This window comes from Bombina bombina, chromosome 11, assembly GCF_027579735.1.
Source record: "Bombina bombina isolate aBomBom1 chromosome 11, aBomBom1.pri, whole genome shotgun sequence".
Classification (NCBI taxonomy): Eukaryota; Metazoa; Chordata; class Amphibia; order Anura; family Bombinatoridae; genus Bombina; species Bombina bombina.
This window is the reverse complement of record NC_069509.1, coordinates 29,580,845-29,607,615: the sequence shown is the minus strand read 5'-3', so window position 1 is coordinate 29,607,615 and position 26,771 is coordinate 29,580,845. Positions and strand designations below refer to the sequence as shown.

The following is a 26,771-nucleotide window of genomic DNA, read 5'->3' as shown; positions in this document are numbered from 1 at the left end:
CGATCGCAGGCATTAGTTTTTTTTCTAACACTTTCTCCCCATTGATGTCTATAGGGATCGCGTGCACGAGCACGTCAAAGCAGTGCTTTTATTTTGTGCGTTATAGAGCTCAACGCAACCATATCGCACGCACAAGGCGGCTTGTTGTTAAATCTTGTAATGTCAGCGCTATGGGGGGTGAAAAAACGCAACTTCTTTTCACACCCTCTATAGTGCAAAACCTGTAATCTAGGTGAGAGAGAAGTTATTGGTTAGTGCCAGGGTTATTCATAGTCAGGGCTTTTAGACACATGGCTAGATAGCGTAGGCACAAAGTGACAGATGGAATGATTTAGACACGTTACACAGCTATCCAAACCCTTAATGGGACAGGAAACCCAACATCTTCCTTTCATTATTTAGATAGCGACTTTCTAATTTACTTCTATTATTTGTTCCATTCTCTTTGTATCTTTTGATGAAGAGCAGTAATGCACGACTGGGAGATAGTTGAAAGCCAATGACAAGTTGCATATATGTGCAGCCACCAATAAGCAGCTTTTGAGCCTACCTAGGTATTCATTTCAACAGGATACAAAGAGAACAAAACAAATTAGATAATAGAAATAAATTGGAAAGTTTTCTAAAATTGCTGCTCCATCTGAATCACAAAGGAAACATTTGGGCTTCATGTCCATTAAAGATGGTGACTTACAGTCCATGGTCCTCCTGGGCTAGTCATGTCACAGTATACAGGTACTGCAGGAGAGTTAGTTCCAGAGGGGTATATCAGGTACACCCCATCCGTTGTCAGTCCCTGTGTTCTGTACACATCCGAGCAGTCGTGGGGGTAACAGGAATCCATACAGACCCTGACTGGAGGAGGAATGAGAAATGTTATCTCTCTGGGTCTCATGTTATGTGCAATGACATGCCCAGTCACACACACGTCTCATATGTATCACATGCCCAGTCACACACACGTCTCATATGTATCACATGCCCAGTCACACACACACGTCTCATATGTATCACATGCCCTGTCACACACACACACGTCTCATATGTATCACATGCCCTGTCACACACACACACGTCTCATATGTATCACATGCCCTATCAGACACACATCTCTCATATGTATCACATGCCCAGTCACACACACGTCTCATATGTATCACATGCCCAGTCACACACACGTCTCATATGTATCACATGCCCAGTCACACACACACGTCTCATATGTATCACATGCCCAGTCACACACACACACACGTCTCATATGTATCACATGCCCTATCACACACACACGTCTCATATGTATCACATGCCCAGTCACACACACGTCTCATATGTATCACATGCCCTATCACACACACACGTCTCATATGTATCACATGCCCAGTCACACACACACGTCTCATATGTATCACATGCCCAGTCACACACACGTCTCATATGTATCACATGCCCAGTCACACACACGTCTCATATGTATCACATGCCCAGTCACACACACGTCTCATATGTATCACATGCCCAGTCACACACACGTCTCATATGTATCACATGCCCAGTCACACACACGTCTCATATGTATCACATGCCCAGTCACACACACGTCTCATATGTATCACATGCCCAGTCACACACACGTCTTATATGTATCACATGCCCAGTCACACACACGTCTCATATGTATCACATGCCCACACACACACACGTCTCATATGTATCACATGCCCAGTCACACACACGTCTCATATGTATCACATGCCCACACACACACACGTCTCATATGTATCACATGCCCTGTCACACACACGTCTCATATATATCACATGCCCAGTCACACACACGTCTCATATGTATCACATGCCCAGTCACACACACGTCTCATATGTATCACATGCCCAGTCACACACACGTCTCATATGTATCACATGCCCAGTCACACACACGTCTCATATGTATCACATGCCCAGTCACACACACGTCTCATATGTATCACATGCCCAGTCACACACACGTCTCATATGTATCACATGCCCAGTCACACACACGTCTTATATGTATCACATGCCCAGTCACACACACGTCTCATATGTATCACATGCCCACACACACACACGTCTCATATGTATCACATGCCCAGTCACACACACGTCTCATATGTATCACATGCCCTATCACACACACGTCTCATATGTATCACATGCCCAGTCACACAGACGTCTCATATGTATCACATGCCCAGTCACACACACGTCTCATATGTATCACATGCCCTGTCACACACACGTCTCATATGTATCACATGCCCTGTCACACACACGTCTCATATGTATCACATGCCCTATCACACACACGTCTCACATGTATCACATGCCCTGTCATACACACACACGTCTCACATGTATCACATGCCCAGTCACACACACGTCTCATATGTATCACATGCCCTGTCACACACACGTCTCATATGTATCACATGCCCTGTCACACACACGTCTCATATGTATCACATGCCCAGTCACACACACGTCTCATATGTATCACATGCCCTGTCACACACACGTCTCATATGTATCACATGCCCTGTCACACACACGTCTCATATGTATCACATGCCCAGTCACACACACACGTCTCATATGTATCACATGCCCAGTCACACACACATCTCATATGTATCACATGCCCTGTCACACACACATCTCACATGTATCACATGCCCTGTCACACACACACGTCTCATATGTATCACATGCCCTATCACACACACTAGTCTCATATGTATCACATGCCCAGTCACACACACACGTCTCATATGTATCACATGCCCTGTCACACACACGTCTCATATGTATCACATGCCCTGTCACACACACGTCTCATATGTATCACATGCCCTATCACACACACGTCTCATATGTATCACATGCCCTATCACACACGTCTCATATGTATCACATGCCCAGTCACACACACGTCTCATATGTATCACATGCCCAGTCACACACACGTCTCATATATATCACATGCCCTATCACACACACGTCTCACATGTATCACATCCCCAGTCACACACATGTCTCATATGTATCACATGCCCAGTCACACACACACGTCTCATATGTATCACATGCCCTGTCACACACACGTCTCATATGTATCCCATGCCCTGTCACACACACGTCTCATATGTATCACATGCCCAGTCACACACACGTCTCATATGTATCACATGCCCTGTCACACACATGTCTCATATGTATCACATGCCCTGTCACACACACGTCTCATATGTATCACATGCCCAGTCACACACACGTCTCATATGTATCACATGCCCAGTCACACACACGTCTCATATGTATCACATGCCCAGTCACACACACGTCTCATATGTATCACATGCCCAGTCACACACACGTCTCATATGTATCACATGCCCAGTCACACACACGTCTCATATGTATCACATGCCCAGTCACACACACGTCTCATATGTATCACATGCCCAGTCACACACACGTCTCATATGTATCACATGCCCAGTCACACACACGTCTCATATGTATCACATGCCCAGTCACACACACGTCTCATATGTATCACATGCCCTGTCACACACACGTCTCATATGTATCACATGCCCTATCACACACACCCGTCTCATATGTATCACATGCCCTGTCACACACACACGTCTCATATGTATCACATGCCCAGTCACACACACGTCTCATATGTATCACATGCCCTGTCACACACACGTCTCATATGTATCACATGCCCTGTCACACACACGTCTCATATGTATCACATGCCCTATCACACACACGTCTCACATGTATCACATGCCCTGTCATACACACACACGTCTCACATGTATCACATGCCCAGTCACACACACGTCTCATATGTATCACATGCCCTGTCACACACACGTCTCATATGTATCACATGCCCAGTCACACACACGTCTCATATGTATCTCATGCCCTGTCACACACACGTCTCATATGTATCACATGCCCTGTCACACACACGTCTCATATGTATCACATGCCCAGTCACACACACACGTCTCATATGTATCACATGCCCAGTCACACACACATCTCATATGTATCACATGCCCTGTCACACACACATCTCACATGTATCACATGCCCTGTCACACACACACGTCTCATATGTATCACATGCCCTATCACACACACTAGTCTCATATGTATCACATGCCCAGTCACACACACACGTCTCATATGTATCACATGCCCTGTCACACACACGTCTCATATGTATCACATGCCCTGTCACACACACGTCTCATATGTATCACATGCCCTATCACACACACGTCTCATATGTATCACATGCCCTATCACACACACGTCTCATATGTATCACATGCCCAGTCACACACACGTCTCATATGTATCACATGCCCAGTCACACACACGTCTCATATATATCACATGCCCTATCACACACACGTCTCACATGTATCACATGCCCAGTCACACACATGTCTCATATGTATCACATGCCCAGTCACACACACACGTCTCATATGTATCACATGCCCTGTCACACACACGTCTCATATGTATCCCATGCCCTGTCACACACACGTCTCATATGTATCACATGCCCAGTCACACACACGTCTCATATGTATCACATGCCCTGTCACACACATGTCTCATATGTATCACATGCCCTGTCACACACACGTCTCATATGTATCACATGCCCAGTCACACACACGTCTCATATGTATCACATGCCCAGTCCACACACACGTCTCATATGTATCACATGCCCAGTCACACACACGTCTCATATGTATCACATGCCCCAGTCACACACACGTCTCATATGTATCACATGCCCAGTCACACACACACGTCTCATATGTATCACATGCCCAGTCACACACACGTCTCATATGTATCACATGCCCAGTCACACACACGTCTCATATGTATCACATGCCCAGTCACACACATGTCTCATATGTATCACATGCCCAGTCACACACACGTCTCATATGTATCACATGCCCAGTCACACACACGTCTCATATGTATCACATGCCCTATCACACACACATCTCATATGTATCACATGCCCAGTCACACACACGTCTCATATGTATCACATGCCCTATCACACACACACATCTCATATGTATCACATGCCCAGTCACACACACGTCTCATATGTATCACATGCCCTATCACACACACATCTCATATGTATCACATGCCCAGTCACACACACATCTCATATGTATCACATGCCCAGTCACACACACGTCTCATATGTATCACATGCCCTGTCACACACACGTCTCATATGTATCACATGCCCAGTCACACACACACACACACGTCTCATATGTATCACATGCCCAGTCACACACACACACGTCTCATATGTATCACATGCCCAGTCACACACACGTCTCATATGTATCACATGCCCAGTCACACACACACGTCTCATATGTATCACATGCCCTGTCACACACACGTCTCATATGTATCACATGCCCTGTCACACACACACACATCTCACATGTATCACATGCCCTGTCACACACACGTCTCATATGTATCACATGCCCTGTCACACACACGTCTCATATGTATCACATGCCCTATCACACACACGTCTCATATGTATCACATGCCCTATCACACACACGTCTCATATGTATCACATGCCCAGTGACTCACACACACGTCTCATATGTATCACATGCCCTGTCACACACACGTCTCATATGTATCACATGCCCAGTCACACACACGTCTCATATGTATCACATGCCCTGTCACACACACGTCTCATATGTATCACATGCCCTGTCACACACACACACATCTCGCATGTATCACATGCCCTGTCACACACACGTCTCATATGTATCACATGCCCAGTCACACACACACACACGTCTCATATGTATCACATGCCCTATCACACACACACGTCTCATATGTATCACATGCCCAGTCACACACACGTCTCACATGTATCACATGCCCAGTCACACACACGTCTCATATGTATCACATGCCCTGTCACACACACGTCTCATATGTATCACATGCCCTGTCACACACACGTGTCATATGTATCACATGCCCAGTCACACACACGTCTCATATGTATCACATGCCCAGTCACACACACACATGTCTCATATGTATCACATGCCCAGTCACACACACGTCTCATATGTATCACATGCCCAGTCACACACACGTCTCATATGTATCACATGCCCAGTCACACACACGTCTCATATGTATCACATGCCCAGTCACACACACGTCTCATATGTATCACATGCCCTGTCACACACACGTCTCATATGTATCACATGCCCAGTCACACACACGTCTCATATGTATCACATGCCCTGTCACACACACGTCTCATATGTATCACATGCCCTATCACACACACACGTCTCATATGTATCACATGCCCTGTCACACACACACACGTCTCATATGTATCACATGCCCTGTCACACACACGTCTCATATGTATCACATGCCAAGTCACACACACGTCTCATATGTATCACATGCCCAGTCACACACACGTCTCATATGTATCACTTGCCCTGTCACACACACGTCTCATATGTATCACATGCCCAGTCACACACACGTCTCATATGTATCACATGCCCAGTCACACACACGTCTCATATGTATCACATGCCCTGTCACACACACACGTCTCATATGTATCACATGCCCTGTCACACACACGTCTCAGATGTATCACATGCCCTGTCACACACACGTCTCATATGTATCACATGCCCTGTCACACACACACGTCTCATATGTATCACATGCCCTGTCACACACACGTCTCATATGTATCACATGCCCTGTCACACACACACGTCTCATATGTATCACATGCCCTGTCACACACACATGTCTCATATGTATCACATGCCCAGTCACACACACGTCTCATATGTATCACATGCCCAGTCACACACACGTCTCATATGTATCACATGCCCTGTCACACACGTCTCATATGTATCACATGCCCTATCACACACACGTCTCATATGTATCACATGCCCTGTCACACACACGTCTCATATGTATCACATGCCCAGTCACACACACGTCTCATATGTATCACATGCCCAGTCACACACACGTCTCATATGTATCACATGCCCAGTCACATACGTCTTATATGTATCACATGCCCAGTCACACACACGTCTCATATGTATCACATGCCCAGTCACACACACGTCTCATATGTATCACATGCCCAGTCACACACACGTCTCATATGTATCACATGCCCAGTCACACACACGTCTCATATGTATCACATGCCCAGTCACACACACGTCTTATATGTATCACATGCCCAGTCACACACACGTCTCATATGTATCACATGCCCTATCACACACACGTCTCATATGTATCACATGCCCTGTCACACACACACGTCTCATATGTATCACATGCCCTGTCACACACACACATCTCATATGTATCACATGCCCTGTCACACACACACATCTCATATGTATCACATGCCCTGTCACACACACGTCTCATATGTATCACATGCCCAGTCACACACACACGTCTCATATGTATCACATGCCCTGTCACACACATGTCTCATATGTATCACATGCCCTGTCACACACACACGTCTCATATGTATCACATGCCCTGTCACACACATGTCTCATATGTATCACATGCCCTGTCACACACACACGTCTCATATATATCACATGCCCTGTCACACACATGTCTCATATGTATCACATGCCCTGTCACACACACACGTCTCATATGTATCACATGCCCTGTCACACACACACGTCTCATATGTATCACATGCCCTGTCACACACACACACGTCTCATATGTATCACATGCCCAGTCACACACGTCTCATATGTATCACATGCCCAGTCACACACACGTTTCATATGTATCACATGCCCTGTCACACACACATCTCATATGTATCACATGCCCTGTCATACACACACACGTCTCACATGTATCACATGCCCAGTCACACACACGTCTCATATGTATCACATGCCCAGTCACACACACGTCTCATATGTATCACATGCCCTATCACACACACCCGTCTCATATGTATCACATGCCCAGTCACACACACACACGTCTCACATGTATCACATGCCCTGTCACACATACGTCTCATATGTATCACATGCCCTGTCACACACACACACGTCTCACATGCCCTGTCACACACACACACGTCTCACATGCCCTGTCACACACACACACACGTCTCATATGTATCACATGCCCTGTCACACACACATCTCATATGTATCACATGCCCAGTGACTCACACACACGTCTCATATGTATCACATGCCCTGTCACACACACGTCTCATATGTATCACATGCCCTGTCACACACACGTCTCATATGTATCACATGCCCTCTCACACACACGTCTCATATGTATCACATGCCCTGTCACACACGTCTCATATGTATCACATGCCCAGTCACACACACACGTCTCATATGTATCACATGCCCTGTCACACACATGTCTCATATGTATCACATGCCCTGTCACACACACGTCTCATATGTATCACATGCCCAGTCACACACACACGTCTCATATGTACCACATGCCCTGTCACACACATGTCTCATATGTATCACATGCCCTATCACACACACGTCTCATATGTATCACATGCCCTGTCACACACACGTCTCATATGTATCACATGCCCTGTCACACACACGTCTCATATGTATCACATGCCCAGTCACACACACGTCTCATATGTATCACATGCCCTGTCACACACACGTCTCATATGTATCACATGCCCTATCACACACACCCGTCTCATATGTATCACATGCCCTGTCACACACACACGTCTCATATGTATCACATGCCCAGTCACACACACACGTCTCATATGTATCACATGCCCTGTCACACACACGTCTCACATGTATCACATGCCCTGTCACACACACATGTCTCATATGTATCACATGCCCTGTCACACACACACGTCTCACATGTATCACATGCCCTGTCACACACACGTCTCATATGTATCACATGCCCAGTCACACACACGTCTCATATGTATCACATGCCCTGTCACACACACGTCTCATATGTATCACATGCCCAGTCACACACACACGTCTCATATGTATCTTATGCCCTATCACACACACGTCTCATATGTATCACATGCCCAGTCACACACACACACGTCTCATATGTATCACATGCCCAGTCACACACACACACGTCTCATATGTATCACATGCCCAGTCACACACACACACGTCTCATATGTATCACATGCCCAGTCACACACACGTCTCATATGTATCACATGCCCAGTCACACACACACGTCTCATATGTATCACATGCCCAGTCACACACACACGTCTCATATGTATCACATGCCCTGTCACACACACACGTCTCATATGTATCACATGCCCTGTCACACACACGTCTCATATGTATCACATGCCCAGTCACACACACACGTCTCATATGTATCACATGCCCTGTCACACACACCTCTCATATGTATCACATGCTCTATCACACACACACGTCTCATATGTATCACATGCCCAGTCACACACGTCTCATATGTATCACATGCCCTGTCACACACACACGTCTCACATGTATCACATGCCCTATCACACACACACGTCTCATATGTATCACATGCCCAGTCACACACATGTCTCATATGTATCACATGCCCTGTCACACACACACGTCTCATATGTATCACATGCCCTGTCACACACACGTCTCATATGTATCACATGCCCAGTCACACACATGTCTCATATGTATCACATGCCCAGTCACACACATGTCTCATATGTATCACATGCCCTATCACACACACACACGTCTCATATGTATCACATGCCCAGTCACACACATGTCTCATATGTATCACATGCCCAGTCACACACATGTCTCATATGTATCACATGCCCTGTCACACACACACACGTCTCATATGTATCACATCCCCTGTCACACACACACACATCTCACATGTATCACATGCCCTGTCACACACACTAGTCTCATATGTATCACATGCCCAGTCACACACACGTCTCATATGTATCACATGCCCTGTCACACACACACACATCTCATATGTATCACATGCCCAGTCACACACACGTCTCATATGTATCACATCCCCTGTCACACACACACACATCTCACATGTATCACATGCCCTGTCACACACACTAGTCTCATGTATCACATGCCCTGTCACACACACTAGTCTCATATGTATCACATGCCCAGTCACACACACGTCTTATATGTATCACATGCCCAGTCACACACACACGTCTCATATGTATCACATGCCCAGTCACACACACACACACGTCTTATATGTATCACATGCCCAGTCACACACACACGTCTCATATGTATCACATGCCCAGTCACACACACACTTCTCATATGTATCACATGCCCTGTCACACACACGTCTCATATGTATCACATGCCCTGTCACACACACGTCTCATATGTATCACATGCCCAGTCACACACACGTCTCATATGTATCACATGCCCAGTCACACACACACGTCTCATATGTATCACATGCCCTGTCACACACACACACGTCTCATATGTATCACATGCCCTGTCACACACACTAGTCTCATATGTATCACATGCCCAGTCACACACACGTCTCATATGTATCACATGCCCAGTCACACACACACGTCTCATATGTATCACATGCCCAGTCACACACACACACACACGTCTCATATGTATCACATGCCCAGTCACACACACACGTCTCATATGTATCACATGCCCAGTCACACACACACGTCTCATATGTATCACATGCCCTGTCACACACACACACACGTCTCATATGTATCACATGCCCAGTCACACACACACGTCTCATATGTATCACATGCCCTGTCACACACACACGTCTCATATGTATCACATGCCCTATCACACACACACGTCTCATATGTATCACATGCCCAGTCACACACGTCTCATATGTATCACATGCCCTGTCACACACACACGTCTCATATGTATCACATGCCCTATCACACACACACGTCTCATATGTAACACATGCCCAGTCACACACATGTCTCATATGTATCACATGCCCTGTCACACACACACGTCTCATATGTATCACATGCCCTGTCACACACACGTCTCATATGTATCACATGCCCAGTCACACACATGTCTCATATGTATCACATGCCCAGTCACACACATGTCTCATATGTATCACATGCCCTATCACACACACACACGTCTCATATGTATCACATGCCCAGTCACACACATGTCTCATATGTATCACATGCCCAGTCACACACATGTCTCATATGTATCACATGCCCTGTCACACACACACACGTCTCATATGTATCACATGCCCTGTCACACACACTAGTCTCATATGTATCACATGCCCAGTCACACACACGTCTCATATGTATCACATGCCCAGTCACACACACACGTCTCATATGTATCACATGCCCTGTCACACACACACACGTCTCATATGTATCACATGCCCTGTCACACACACGTCTCATATGTATCACATGCCCTATCAGACACACATCTCTCATATGTATCACATGCCCAGTCACACACACGTCTCATATGTATCACATGCCCAGTCACACACACGTCTCATATGTATCACATGCCCAGTCACACACACACGTCTCATATGTATCACATGCCCAGTCACACACACACACACGTCTCATATGTATCACATGCCCTATCACACACACACGTCTCATATGTATCACATGCCCAGTCACACACACGTCTCATATGTATCACATGCCCTATCACACACACACGTCTCATATGTATCACATGCCCAGTCACACACACGTCTCACATGTATCACATGCCCAGTCACACACACGTCTCACATGTATCACATGCCCAGTCACACACACGTCTCATATGTATCACATGCCCTATCACACACACGTCTCATATGTATCACATGCCCTGTCACACACACGTCTCATATGTATCACATGCCCTATCACACACACACGTCTCATATGTATCACATGCCCTATCACACACACATGTCTCATATGTATCACATGCCCAGTCACACACACACACATCTCATATGTATCACATGCCCTGTCACACACACACGTCTCATATGTATCACATGCCCAGTCACACACACACACGTCTCATATGTATCACATGCCCAGTCACACACACACACGTCTCATATGTATCACATGCCCAGTCACACACACACACGTCTCATATGTATCACATGCCCAGTCACACACACACACGTCTCATATGTATCACATGCCCTATCACACACACACGTCTCATATGTATCACATGCCCAGTCACACACACGTCTCACATGTATCACATGCCCAGTCACACACACGTCTCACATGTATCACATGCCCAGTCACACACACGTCTCACATGTATCACATGCCCAGTCACACACACACACGTCTCATATGTATCACATGCCCAGTCACACACACACACGTCTCATATGTATCACATGCCCAGTCACACACACACACGTCTCATATGTATCACATGCCCAGTCACACACACACACGTCTCATATGTATCACATGCCCAGTCACACACACACACGTCTCATATGTATCACATGCCCTGTCACACACACACACGTCTCACATGTATCACAAGGTAATATTTTAAGGAAATTAGCTCATATTTTAAAGCCAAGATGGATTTTCTATCAGCATTTCATGAGACTAAATTATACCTTTTTTATCCTTGTTCACCAAGTGTTGTTTGAAACAGGGTCAGGTATTGTATGCAGTATTGGGGGATTTTAAGACTACTAAGGGTTTGAATGGCTTCTAGGAAATTTATACTCACTGTTATCTTGGTTTTTTGGTGTCAGGTCTGGGGTTGCAGAATCACATCTCAGGGACAAAAAAAGCGCAAGAAACACTGGCAGCTTCTGATTGGAGAAGAGAATATTACATTATTGTTGTATGTTTGTCTATCTCTCCAATAAATACAGTAATAAACCTGAGAGATTCTTTCTTATCTTGCTTGTGTTTGTAATTTAAAGGGACATTCCATTAAAAACAAATGCATGCTGTATTTTATTAGACCATGTAGTTCTGTGTGTTTTACTGCCACATTAACACATAGATTAAAGGGACATGAAACCCAAAATGTTTCTTTTATGATTCATATAGAGAATAATATTTGTTTTTTAAAGTTTCCAATTTACTTCTATTATGAAATTTACTTTGGTCTCATGCTACCCTTAGTTGAAGAGATATCTAGGCAGGTAGCGTGCACATATCTGGGGAATTACATGACAGGACATAGTGCTGCCATCTATTGCTCTTGTATACCATTGTTGCAAAACTACTGACATACAGTGCTGCAGACACACTCCTGAAATGACCTCCCTGCTTTTCAACAAAGGATAACAAGAAAACTAAGAAAATTTGATAAAGGAAGTAAATTGGAAAGTTGTTTAAAATTGTAGGTTTTATCTGAATCATGAAAGAAAAAATGGGGTTTATGTCCCTTAAAGGGCCCAAGTGGACATGGCCTGTGAAACAATCGCCAGCAGCAGTCACACAACCCTGTCAGTCACCCGTTTTGTTCAGCTCTGGGACTTTAACTATGTGTTTAACAACTTTGCTTAAAACACATCAATAGCTGGAGCATTACTAGCTCACAAACTGAAGGTGCTGTCAGTTGAGAGGTTCACCTTCTTTACTAGACTGTCCTGGTAATATTTGTCTCCCACTTCTGCTGCGTTAGTCCCATAGCCATATTACAAGTGGTGCGGTATTTATCTCTTCTGCTCGTGTGCTACCTTCGCTAGAAGTAAGCTTTTTCTATATAGGTACTGTATATACAGATATAAATATCTATTTAAAGATACATAGAACATATTCTGCTTTGTGCACAACATTGCAATGTGAAATATTTACTGTAAATACAGTTACATTTATAAATATTGCATGAATATGCTTTAACAAGTTTTCATCTACTTGCAAAGGGTTCCAATGCACTTCTATATATATGTGCCTATACAAGTGTACATATGTATTTTATGTGTTTATCTGTATTTACAGACATATATACACATAAATACATATGTGTGCAATCATTTGTTTAATCATTTTTATAGACAGTGTTAACATGAGTGTGACTGTACTTTTAAATGTTTTTTTGAGGTTTTTTGGGACACTTTTTGTTTCATGAAACCCAAGCTCAGAGGTCGCAATATCCCAGCGCACGTTAAATTAAATTGCGCTCAATCAATTGCGTTTTCTTTCAACTTGTAATATGTGCGCTACATCCTGTGTGTACAAACAGCCGCAATATACTCGATATCCCTTGTGCGCAACTGTTAGTGCTCCACTTGTTATCTGGCCCTGTTGAACTTGCCTCTTGTTATTGTGCACAGATCTCACATCAAATCCCTGGCTTACCAGCATATTTGTTCCAGTCTTGTATGTCTGTGCGTCTGTCTATCTCTCTATAATATAATATGTCACAGTGAGACCTGCCAGATCTGATGGTACGCGTCTCTCTCTTTCCTTGTTTTTGGATTCCTACTAAATTCCTGTTTTTGTCTTCTTGTGAGTTCTGTAAACAAAAAAAAAAGAAATAAGTTGAAATATAAAACAACAACAAGATTTATAAAAGGTAATATAAATAACACGCTGATACTGATTTTCTGCATAACAGGGACATAACAATGAAACTTTCATTATTCAGATAGAGAATACAATTTTAAACATGTTTCCAATTGACTTCTATTATCATATTTTCTTTGTTTTTTGTTATCCTTTGTTAAAAAGCAGGAAGCTAAGTTCAGGAGTGTGCACGTTTCTGCAGTACTATATGGCAGCAGTTTTGCAACAATGTTATACATTAGCAAGAGCACTAGATGGCAGCAGTTTTATAGCAATGTTATACATTAGCAAGAGCACTAGATGGCAGCAGTTTTATAATAATGTTATACATTAGCAAGAGCACTAGATGGCAGCAGTTTTATAATAATGTTATACATTAGCAAGAGCACTAGATGGCAGCAGTTTTATAACAATGTTATACATTAGCAAGAGCACTACATGGCAGCAGTTTTGTAACAATGTTATACATTAGCAAGAGCACTAGATGGCAGCAGTTTTATAATAATGTTATACATTAGCAAGAGCACTAGATGGCAGCAGTTTTATTATAATGTTATACATTAGCAGGAGCACTAGATGGCAGCAGTTTTATAATAATGTTATACATTAGCAAGAGCACTAGATGGCAGCAGTTTTATAATAATGTTATACATTAGCAAGAGCACTAGATGGCAGCAGTTTTATAATAATGTTATACATTAGCAGGAGCACTAGATGGCAACAGTTTTATAACAATGTTATACATTAGCAAGAGCACTAGATGGCAGCAGTTTTATAACAATGTTATACATTAGCAAGAGCACTAGATGGCAGCAGTTTTATAACAATGTTATACATTAGCAAGAGCACTAGATGGCAGCAGTTTTATAACACTGTTATACATTAGCAAGAGCACTAGATGGCAGCAGTTTTATAACAATGTTATACATTAGCAAGAGCACTAGATGGCAGCAGTTTTATAACACTGTTATACATTAGCAAGAGCACTAGATGGCAGCAGTTTTATAACAATGTTATACATTAGCAAGAGCACTAGATGGCAGCAGTTTTATAATAATGCTATACATTAGCAAGAGCACTAGATGGCAGCAGTTTTATAACACTGTTATACATTAGCAAGAGCACTAGATGGCAGCAGAATTATAACAATGTTATACATTAGCAAGAGCACTAGATGGCAGCAGTTTTATAATAATGTTATACATTAGCAAGAGCACTAGATGGCAGCAGTTTTATAACAATGTTATACATTAGCAGGAGCACTAGATGGCAGCAGTTTTATAATAATGTTATACATTAGTAAGAGCACTAGATGGCAGCAGTTTTATAACAATGTTATACATTAGCAAGAGCACTAGATGGCAGCAGTTTTATAACAATGTTATACATTAGCAAGACCACTAGATGGCAGCAGTATTATAACAATGTTATACATTAGCAAGAGCACTAGATGGCTGCAGTTTTATAACAATGTTATACATTAGCAAGAGCACTAGATGGCAGCAGTTTTATAACAATGTTATACATTAGCAAGAGCACTATATGGCAGCAGTTTTGCAACAATGTTATACATTAGCAAGAGCGCTAGATGGCAGCAGTTTTATAACAATGTTATACATTAGCAAGAGCACTACATGGCAGCAGTTTTGTAACAATGTTATACATTAGCAAGAGCACTAGATGGCAGCAGTTTTATAATAATGTTATACATTAGCAAGAGCACTAGATGGCAGCAGTTTTATAATAATGTTATACATTAGCAGGAGCACTAGATGGCAGCAGTTTTATAATAATGTTATACATTAGCAAGAGCACTAGATGGCAGCAGTTTTATAACAATGTTATACATTAGCAAGAGCACTAGATGGCAGCAGATTTATAACAATGTTATACATTAGCAAGAGCACTTGATGGCAGCAGTTTTATAACAATGTTATACATTAGCAAGAGCACTAGATGGCAGCAGTTTTATAACAATGTTATACATTAGCAGAAGCACTAGTTAGCAGCAGTTTTGCAACAATGTTATACATTAGCAAGAGCACTAGATGGCAGCAGTTTTATAATAATGTTATACATTAGCAAGAGCACTAGATGGCAGCAGTTTTATAATAATGTTATACATTAGCAGGAGCACTAGATGGCAGCAGTTTTATAATAATGTTATACATTAGCAAGAGCACTAGATGGCAGCAGTTTTATAACAATGTTATACATTATCAAGAGCACTAGATGGCAGCAGATTTATAACAATGTTATACATTAGCAAGAGCACTTGATGGCAGCAGTTTTATAACAATGTTATACATTAGCAAGAGCACTAGATGGCAGCAGTTTTATAACAATGTTATACATTAGCAGAAGCACTAGATAGCAGCAGTTTTGCAACAATGTTATACATTAGCAAGAGCACTTGATGGCAGCAGTTTTATAACAATGTTATACATTAGCAAGAGCACTTGATGGCAGCAGTTTTATAACAATGTTATACATTAGCAGGAGTACTAGATGGCAGCAGCTTTATAACAATGTTATACATTAGCAAGAGCACTAGATGGCAACAGTTTTATAACAATGTTATACATTACCAAGAGCACTAGATGGCAGCAGTTTTATAACAATGTTATACATTAGCAGAAGCAGCTAGCTCCTAGCTCCTGTGCCTATCTAGATATGATTTTCAACAAAGAATACTAGATGGCAGCAGTTTTATAATAATGTTATACATTAGCAAGAGCACTAGATAGCAGCAGTTTTATAACAATGTTATACATTAGCAAGAGCACTAGATGGCTGCAGTTTTATAATAATGTTATACATTAGCAAGAGCACTAGATGGCAGCAGTTTTATAATAGTGTCATACATTAGCAGGAGCACTAAATGGCAGCAGTTTTATAACAATGTTATACATTAGCAAGAGCACTAGTGAACTGCTTGTGCAATGCCGCCCCCTACAGATTTGCCGCCAGGCCGCTAGCAGGGAGTTTCAATCAACCTGATCATATGAGATCGGGCGGTTTGATGTCCACAGCCTAAGAGGCAGCGAACGAGTTAAGGAACAGCGGTCTTAAGACCACTGCTTCTTAACTCCTGTTTCTGGTGAGCCTAAAGGCATGCGCGGAACTAGGAGTATTTAGCCTCATTCATGCCATAATTAATCGGCCTCCATGTGTAAAATACTGGGTATGAAGGGGTTAAATCACTATCCCATTTTAAAGGAACATGAAACCCCAAATTTTTCTTTCATGGTTCACAGAATACAATTTTAAAAAAAGTTTCCAATTTACTTCTATTATCAAATTTGCTTTGTTCTTGTGTTATTCTTTGTTGAAGAGATCCCTAGGTAGGCAGTGTGCACATGCCTGAAGCACTACATGACAGGAAATAGTGCTGCCATCTAGTGCTCTTGCTAATGTATAACATTGTTATAAAACTGCTGCCATCTAGTGCTCCAGCTAATGTATAACATTGTTATAAAACTGCTGCCATCTAGTGCTCTTGCTAATGTATAACAGTGTTATAAATCTACTTCCATCTAGTGCTCTTGCTAATGTATAACATTGTTATAAAACTGCTATTATCTAGTGCTATTGCTAATGTATAACATTGTTATAAAGCTGCTGCCATTTAGTGCTCTTGCTAATGTATAACATTATTATAAAAAACTGCTGCCATCTACGCTCTTGCTAACGTGTAACATTGTTAAAAAAATTGCTGCCATCTAGTGCTCTTGCTAATGTATAACATTGTTATAAAACTGCTGCCATCTAGTGCTCTTGCTAATGTATAACATTATTATAAAACTGCTGCCATCTAGTGGTCTTGCTAATGTATAACATTGTTATAAAACTGCTGCCATCTAGTGCTCTTGCTAATGTATAATGTTATTATAAAACTGCTGCTATCTAGTGCTCTTGCTAATGTATAACATTGTTATAAATCTGCTGCCATTTAGTGCTCTTGCTAATGTATAACATTGTTATAAAACTGCTGCCATCTAGTGCTCCTGCTAATGTAAAACATTGTTATAAAACTGCTGCCATCTAGTGCTCTTGCTAATGTATAACATTGTTATAAAACTGCAGTCATCTAGTGCGCTTGCTAATGTATAACATTGTTATAAAACTGCTGCCATCTAGTGCTCTTGCTAATGTATAACATTGTTATAAAACTGCCATCTAGTGCTCCTGCTAATGTATAACATTGTTATAAAACTGCTGCCATCTAGTGCTCTTGCTAATGTATAACATTGTTATAAAACTGCTGCCATCTAGTGCTCTTGCTAATGTATAACATTGTTATAATACTGCTGCCATCTAGTGCTCCTGCTAATGTATGACATTATTATAAAACTGCTGCCATCTAGTGCTCTTGCTAATGTATACCATTACTATACAACTGCTGCCATCTAGTGCTCTTGCTAATGTATAACATTGTTATAAAACTGCTGTCATCTAGTGCTCTTGCTAATGTATAACATTGTTATAAAACTGCAGCCATCTAGTGCTCTTGTTAATGTATAATATTATTATAAAACTGCTGCCATCTAGTGCTCTTGCTAATGTATAACTGTTATAAAACTGCTACCATCTAGTGCTCTTGCTAATGTATAACATTGTTATAAAACTGCTGCCATCTAGTTCTCTAGCTAATGTATAACATTGTTATAAAACTGCTGCCATCTAGTGCTCTTGCTAATGTATAACATTATTATAAAGCTGCTGCCATCTAGTGCTCTTGCTAATGTATAACATTGTTATAAAACTGCAGTCATCTAGTGCTCTTGCTAATGTATAACATTGTTATAAAACTGCTGCCATCTAGTTCTCTAGCTAACGTATAACATTGTTATAAAACTGCTGCCATCTAGTGCTCTTGCTAATGTATAACATTATTATAAAGCTGCTGCCATCTAGTGCTCTTGCTAATGTATAACATTGTTATAAAACTGCAGTCATCTAGTGCTCTTGCTAATGTATAACATTGTTAAAAAACTGCTGCCATCTAGTGCTCTTGCTAATGTATAACATTGTTATAAAACTGCTGCCATCTAGTGCTCCTGCTAATGTATGACACTATTATAAAACTGCTGCCATCTAGTGATCTTGCTAATGTATAATATTATTATAAAACTGCAGCCATCTAGTGCTCTTGCTAATGTATAACATTGTTATAAAACTGCTGCTATCTAGTGCTCTTGCTAATGTATAACATTATTATAAAACTGCTGCCATCTAGTGCTTTGTTGAAAATCATATCTAGATAGGTACAAGAGCTAGGAGCTAGCTGCTGATTGGTGGCTGCATATCTGTGTCTACTGTCATTGGCTCACTGCTGTCTTAGGCTAACTGTCAGTGATGCATTTGCTGCTCCCTCAAAGGATAAAAAGACAATGAAGCAAATTTGAAAGCTGGGTTTCACATCCCTTTAACACCCCTTTAACTCTCATATAATCAATTCTTCACACAGTGCTGTAATTTAACGTTATTTTAACAAGTATTTTACATGGTGTGGTGATTTAACCCTCATATAGCCAGTCTCTCACACACTTATCATCCCAGTTAGCTAACTAGTTAGACAGCAGATAGAGCAGTGAGACAGCCTCTACCACCAAGTTCTCCACATGGTGCAGCGATTTAACCCACTTACTGCCAGTGGAAAAATAGACTCTAAACTTGCCACCCTCTCAAAGAGCAATTGGTAAGGGCTGTAACATTACATTTTCCTTTGGTGGTCAATGTCAAAAAACAAAAGCAATCCCCAAGCAGTCAGTAATTGTATGTATGCTCATTACAGATGCATCTTTGGAGAATAAATACATTAGATTTTAGCAACCAGTTGAAATACAATGTACAATACAAATGATTTACCTGGTTCATAGAGCTTGTACAAGGAGATGTTTCAAGTAAGTGTCTTCACTGCTTTGTTTTTATAGGAATCCAGTTATCTTCCTTTATCTTGGGTTTATGGGGGATTTGCTGTAATGTTACAACACTTACTGAAAGGAAACCATTGTCTGACAACAGATGTGGTTAAACGTACCGGAGGAGTTGTGATATTGCTCAACAGGTAAATTCTCAAATCCTCAGAAACATCTATCTCCCTTGGTTTATCCTGTAAAACCCGTTATTGCACCACTAACCTGTAAAAATACACATATACAAATAACATAAAATGCAATCTGAGGTAGCCATTCATGCCAAGTGTTTAATTATTACAGGAGATATTTTATATTGACCATTGTTTAAAAACCTTTGTGTCAACATTCAGTTGCACAATTTATTATTAGGCAAGTGACTTCTCAGCTGAAAACTATTTGCTGTGAAACACACTTCCTGGTGTATTGTGATCTGTATAAAGTTCAAACACTTTCATTAACCCCTTGAATACTAGATCTTAACTGTAGAGCATTGTGCTGTAATCTGATAAAGTGTCACTTTGGTTCCAGCGATATTTTATTGAGCTGTTACATTATACAGTATGCAAGCCAACCTTCCAAAGTTGGAAAATGTAACTTGACATATAAAGACTCCTCTTGTACTATTGATGTCATAATAAAAGAAACATTAAACTCAAATTAATTATTTATTCCACTATATAAAGCAGCATTTTACACACAGATTTTTGTCCCTGAAAAAAACATGAAGGAAAAGGAGTTGAATTAAAATGACAGTAACTTTAAAATTAAACTTTCATGATTCAGACAGAGCATACTATTTTAAACAACTCTTAAATTTACTACACCAGGCATTCTTCCACTCTTCGATTCCTCATAAGGTACTCTCCTTCTCTTACACACCCAACAAGGTACTCTCCTACTCTTACACAGCCAACAAGGCACTCTCCTTCTCTTACACACCCAACAAGGTACTCTCCTTCTCTTACACACCCAACAAAGTACTCTCCTACTCTTACACACCCAACAAGGTACTCTCCTACTCTTACACACCCGACAAGGCACTCTCCTTCTCTTACACACCCAACAAGGTACTCTCCTTCTCTTACACACCCAACAAGGTACTCTCCTACTCTGACACACCCAGCAAGGCACTCTCCTTCTCTTACACACCCAACAAGGTACTCTCCTTCTCTTACACACCCAACAAGGTACTCTCCTACTCTAACACACCCAACAAGGTACTCTCCTACTCTAACACACCCAACAAGGTACTCTCCTACTCTAACACACCCAACAAGGTACTCTCCTACTCTAACACACCCATCAAGGTACTCTCCTTCTCTTACACACCCAACAAGGTACTCTCCTTCTCTTACACACCCAACAAGGTACTCTCCTACTCTGACACACCCAGCAAGGCACTCTCCTTCTCTTACACACCCAACAAGGTACTCTCCTTCTCTTACACACCCAACAAGGTACTCTCCTACTCTAACACACCCAACAAGGTACTCTCCTACTCTAACACACCCAACAAGGTACTCTCCTACTCTAACACCCAACAAGATACTCTCCTACTCTAACACACCCAACAAGGTACTCTCCTACTCTAACACACCCATCAAGGTACTCTCCTACTCTAACACACCCAACAAGGTACTCTCCTACTCTAACACACCCAACAAGGTACTCTCCTACTCTAACACACCCAGCAAGGTACTCTCCTACTCTAACACACCCAACCAGGCACTCTTCTACTGTAACACAACCAACTAGACATGTGCAACGCTAAAAAATTTGTTTTGTTTCGTTTTCATTAGTTAAATAAATAATTTCATTTCGGCAAATTAGTTTAGTAAAGTTTAAAAAAAAAAAAAATTCGGCAAATTAGTTATGTTAAGTTAAATCGTTTTTTCGGATCCGTTTGTTTTTTTGGATCCATTCTTTATTCATATGCATTATTCTGTTTAGAATAGAATAATGCATATGAATAAAGAATGGATCTGAAAAAAAAAAAGGATGTGAAAAAACTATTTAATTTAACATAACTAATATGTCAACGATTGCCAAAACAAAATGATCTAAAACTACCACCGCTGACACCCACATCGCCGACACTACCTAAACCTAAATACCCCTAAACCACCCCCCCCACATCGCCAACACTAAATAAAGCTATTAACCCCTACACCGCCATTCCCCGACATTGCCGACACTAAACCTATTAACCCCAAAACTGCAGTTCCCTGACATCGCTGACACTAACTAAACCTATTTACCCCTAAACCACAGTTCCCAAACATCGCTGACACTAACTAAACCTATTAACCCCTAAACCGCAGTTCCCCGACATCGCCAACACTAACTAAACCCATTAACCCCTAAACCCCCACCCCCACATTGCAACAACCTAAATTATAACTGTATTAACCCCTAAACCTAACACCCCCTAACCTTAACATAATTAAAATAGACCTACATTAAAGTTACAATTATTAACTACCTATTTAAAAATAAATACACCTGAAATAAAAATAAAACCTAAGCTAGATACAATATAACTATTTACTAACTGCCTAGTTAAAATAAATAGAAACTTACCTGTGAAATAAAAATAAAACTTTAGCTTTCCCCCTATAAAACCTAACATTACAAAAATAAATAAACTATCATTACTAAAAATAAAAAACCTAACATTACAAAAATAAAAAACCTAACATTACAAAAAAAATTAAAACTACAATTACAAAAAATAAAAAATAACTACCATTACAAAAAATAACAAATGAAATTATCCATACAAATAAAAATTATTCCTATTCTAATACCACATTTAAAAAAAAAAAAAAAAAAAGTCCGGCGAAATATTTTGGCTGAATTAAACAATCAATAGGATTTAATCAGCTCTCATTCCTATTGGCTGATTTGAATCAGCCAATAGGAATGAGAGCTGCTTAAATCCTGTTGGCTGTTAAAATCAGATGGAACCGCCTGGATGAAGATGCTTTGCCGCTGGGATGAAGATCTTTAGCCGAACTTCAGCAACTGTGAGTACCGATTTTGGGGTTAGTGTTTTTTGGGGTGTTTTTTTTTTTTAGATTACGGCTTTTTTTTATTTTGATGGGACGAGAAAGAGCTGAATGCCCTATTAAAGGCAGTAAAAGAGCTGAATGCCTTTTCAGGGCAATGGGTAGATTAGTTTTTTTTTTACTTAGGTTTTTTTTATTTTGTGGGTTTGGGGGGTGGGGATTTGTAATGTTAGGGGGTGTTTGTTTTTATTTGTTTGCAAAAGAGCTGTTAACTTTAGGGCAATGCCCTACAAAAGGCCCTTTTAAGGCCCTTGGTAGTTTATATATAGAATAATTTTTTTTTATTTTGGGGTGTTTTTTTTAAAAAAAAAAACGGGGTATTAGAATAGGAATAATTTTTATTATTTTGGATAATTTTGTTTGTTATTTTTTGTAATGGTAGTTTTTTTTATTTTTTGTAATTGTAGTTTTTATTTTTTTTTGTAATGTTAGGTTTTTTAATTTTTGTAATGTTAGGTTTTTTATTTTTGTAATGTTAGGTTTTTTAATTTTATAATGTTAGGTTTTTTTATTTTTGTAATGTTAGGTTTTTTATTTTTTGTAATTTTAGGTTTTTTAATTTTGTAATGTTAGTTTTTTTTATTTTTGTAATGTTAGGTTTTTTAATTTTGTATTGTTAGGTTTTTTTATTTTTGTAATGTTAGGTTTTTTATTTTTGTAATGTTAGGTTTTTTAATTTTGTAATGTTAGGATTTTTAGTTTTTGTAATGTTAGGTGTTTTTAGTTTAAGCTTAGGTTTTATTTTTATTTCACAGGTAAATTTTTATTTATTTTAACTAAGTAGTAAATAGTTATATTGTAGCTAGCTTAGGTTTTATTTTTATTTCACAGGTAAGTTTGAATTTATTTTTAAATAGGTAGTTAGTTAATAATTGTAACTTTAATTTAGGTTTATTTTAATTATGTTAAAGTTAGGGGGTGTTAGGTTTTAGGGGTTCATTTAGGTTGCTGGGATGTGGGGGCCGGCGATTTAGGGGTTAATAGGTTTAGTTAGTGTTGGCAATGTGGGTGTACTGCAGTTTAGGGGTTAATAGGTTTAGTTAGTGTCGGCGATGTTTGGGAACTGCAGTTTAGGGGTTAATAGGTTTAGTTTGTATCTACGATGTTGGGGAACTGCAGTTTAGGGGTTAATAGGTTTATTTGGTGTCGGCGATGTCGGGGGATTGCTGGTTAAGGGGTTAATAGCTTTATTTAGTGATTTAGTTTGTGTTGGCGAACTGCGATTTAGATTAGAACAATGAAAAATTCCAAATATGAATAATGGATCCGAAAATTTGGAAACTGATTTATTCATTTTCGGAATTTTTCAGGATTTTACTTATGGTGCCGATTCGGAAATTCAGATGCATTTGAATCTCTGAATCAGCCAAAATTCGAAACGCACATGTCTACAACCAACCAGGCACTCTCCTAACTCTAAGACACCCAATCTGGAACTATCCTACTCTAACACACCCAGCCAGGCACTCTCCTATTCTAACACACCCAACCAGGGACTCTACTACTCTTATACACCGAACCAGGGACCCTATTACTTTTACCCACCTTATCATGGGCTCTCCTACTCTAACACACCCAACCAGGGACTCTACTACTCTTAGACACCCCATCAGACACTCTTCTACTCTAACACATCCAACCAGGGACTCTACTACTCTAACACACCCCACCAGGCACTCTCCCACTCTAACAAACCCAACCAGAGACTGTACTACTCAAACACACCTAACTAGGGACTCTACTACTTTTAGACACCCCATCAGACACTCTCCTACTTTAACATGCCCAGCAAGGGACTTTACTACTCTTACACACCCCATCAGGGACTTTCTTACTCAAACACACCCAACTTGGAAATATACTACTCTTACTACCCCATTAGGCACTCTCTTACTCTTATAAACTGACTAGGCATACTGTTATATACACAAACAAGCACTCCCCAGTTCTTACACATCCCACATGGCACTCCATTCTTAAACGCCCAACCAGTCAATTTTCCAGTCTTTTTTTTTTTTTAAATCATTTATTTATAATCAACACAGCGTACATTAGCATGTCTTCCGAGTTCATTATAATACAAATACAGAAGAAAAAGGTAATACGAAAGGTAACATAATTCAAATACATAGCGAGAAACAAGCATACACGTGACCGACCGTATTCCTTTTGGTAAATTAGCTTACTAACAAAAAATTATCCACTATCGCTATATGTTCAGAACTCTTCATGGTAAATAAATAAATATTTGTAAAAATTAAATGTTAATGAATATCTTGATGAACATATTGTGTACAGCATGTTGATGCGTTTTCTTGGTTTTTCCCATAGACATACAAACTAATAATGTTAAAATAGTGAGAGAAAAAAAAATTGAAAAAAATTAAAATAAAATAAAAAAATAAATAAATAAGGGAAATTTTATATATATATATACAGTTCTTCTCCCTTCCTCTCCCCCCCCCCCCCCCCGCCCCCGACTCAAACCACTAATACCAAGCTGAGGGAAAGATATTTCTCAGCATCAGAATTGCAAAGGTATCGGTCTTGTGGAATTGTTTTGTTAAAACGTATTGGATACTGATAGGATGAAGTAAAATAATATTAAGCCACTTATCAAAGAAGGTTTGGACCTGTTTAGAAGAAGATACAAGAATATTAAATTGTTCAAACATGATTTGGGAATATATTGCTTGTTTAAATGCCACTATTGATGGTGCTGACTTTTTCCCCAGTTCTTTAAAATTAAATTGTGACTAATCATAATAGCAGTATTTATTACTTTAAAAGATTTTGAGGTATATCCTGAACATAAAAAAAAATATAGGGAGATTCTAGTATAATTCTCTCATCAAGAATCTTGTTAAGCCAGAAAACCACCCTTAGCCAAAACTGTTTGATTTTTGGACATGACCCAAAACAATTTATTATTATTATTCTTTATTTATAAAGC

At 40.5% G+C, this 26,771-nt stretch overlaps 1 protein-coding gene across 1 annotated transcript in view; it reads right to left on the bottom strand.

The window, feature by feature from the left end:
* Positions 1–20,831, bottom strand: part of LOC128642300 (microfibril-associated glycoprotein 4) — a 58,358-nt gene extending 37,527 nt beyond the window's left edge. Inside the window, exons 1-4 of the mRNA XM_053695019.1 lie at positions 20,701–20,831; positions 14,623–14,779; positions 13,037–13,121; positions 695–855 (exon numbers count right to left, since the gene is read on the bottom strand). Of these exons, the coding sequence (XP_053550994.1) occupies positions 695–855; positions 13,037–13,121; positions 14,623–14,628 (252 nt within the window). The 5' untranslated portion in view covers positions 14,629–14,779; positions 20,701–20,831. The remainder of the gene's footprint in view (positions 1–694; positions 856–13,036; positions 13,122–14,622; positions 14,780–20,700) is intronic.
* Positions 20,832–26,771: the final 5,940 nt, after the last annotated feature.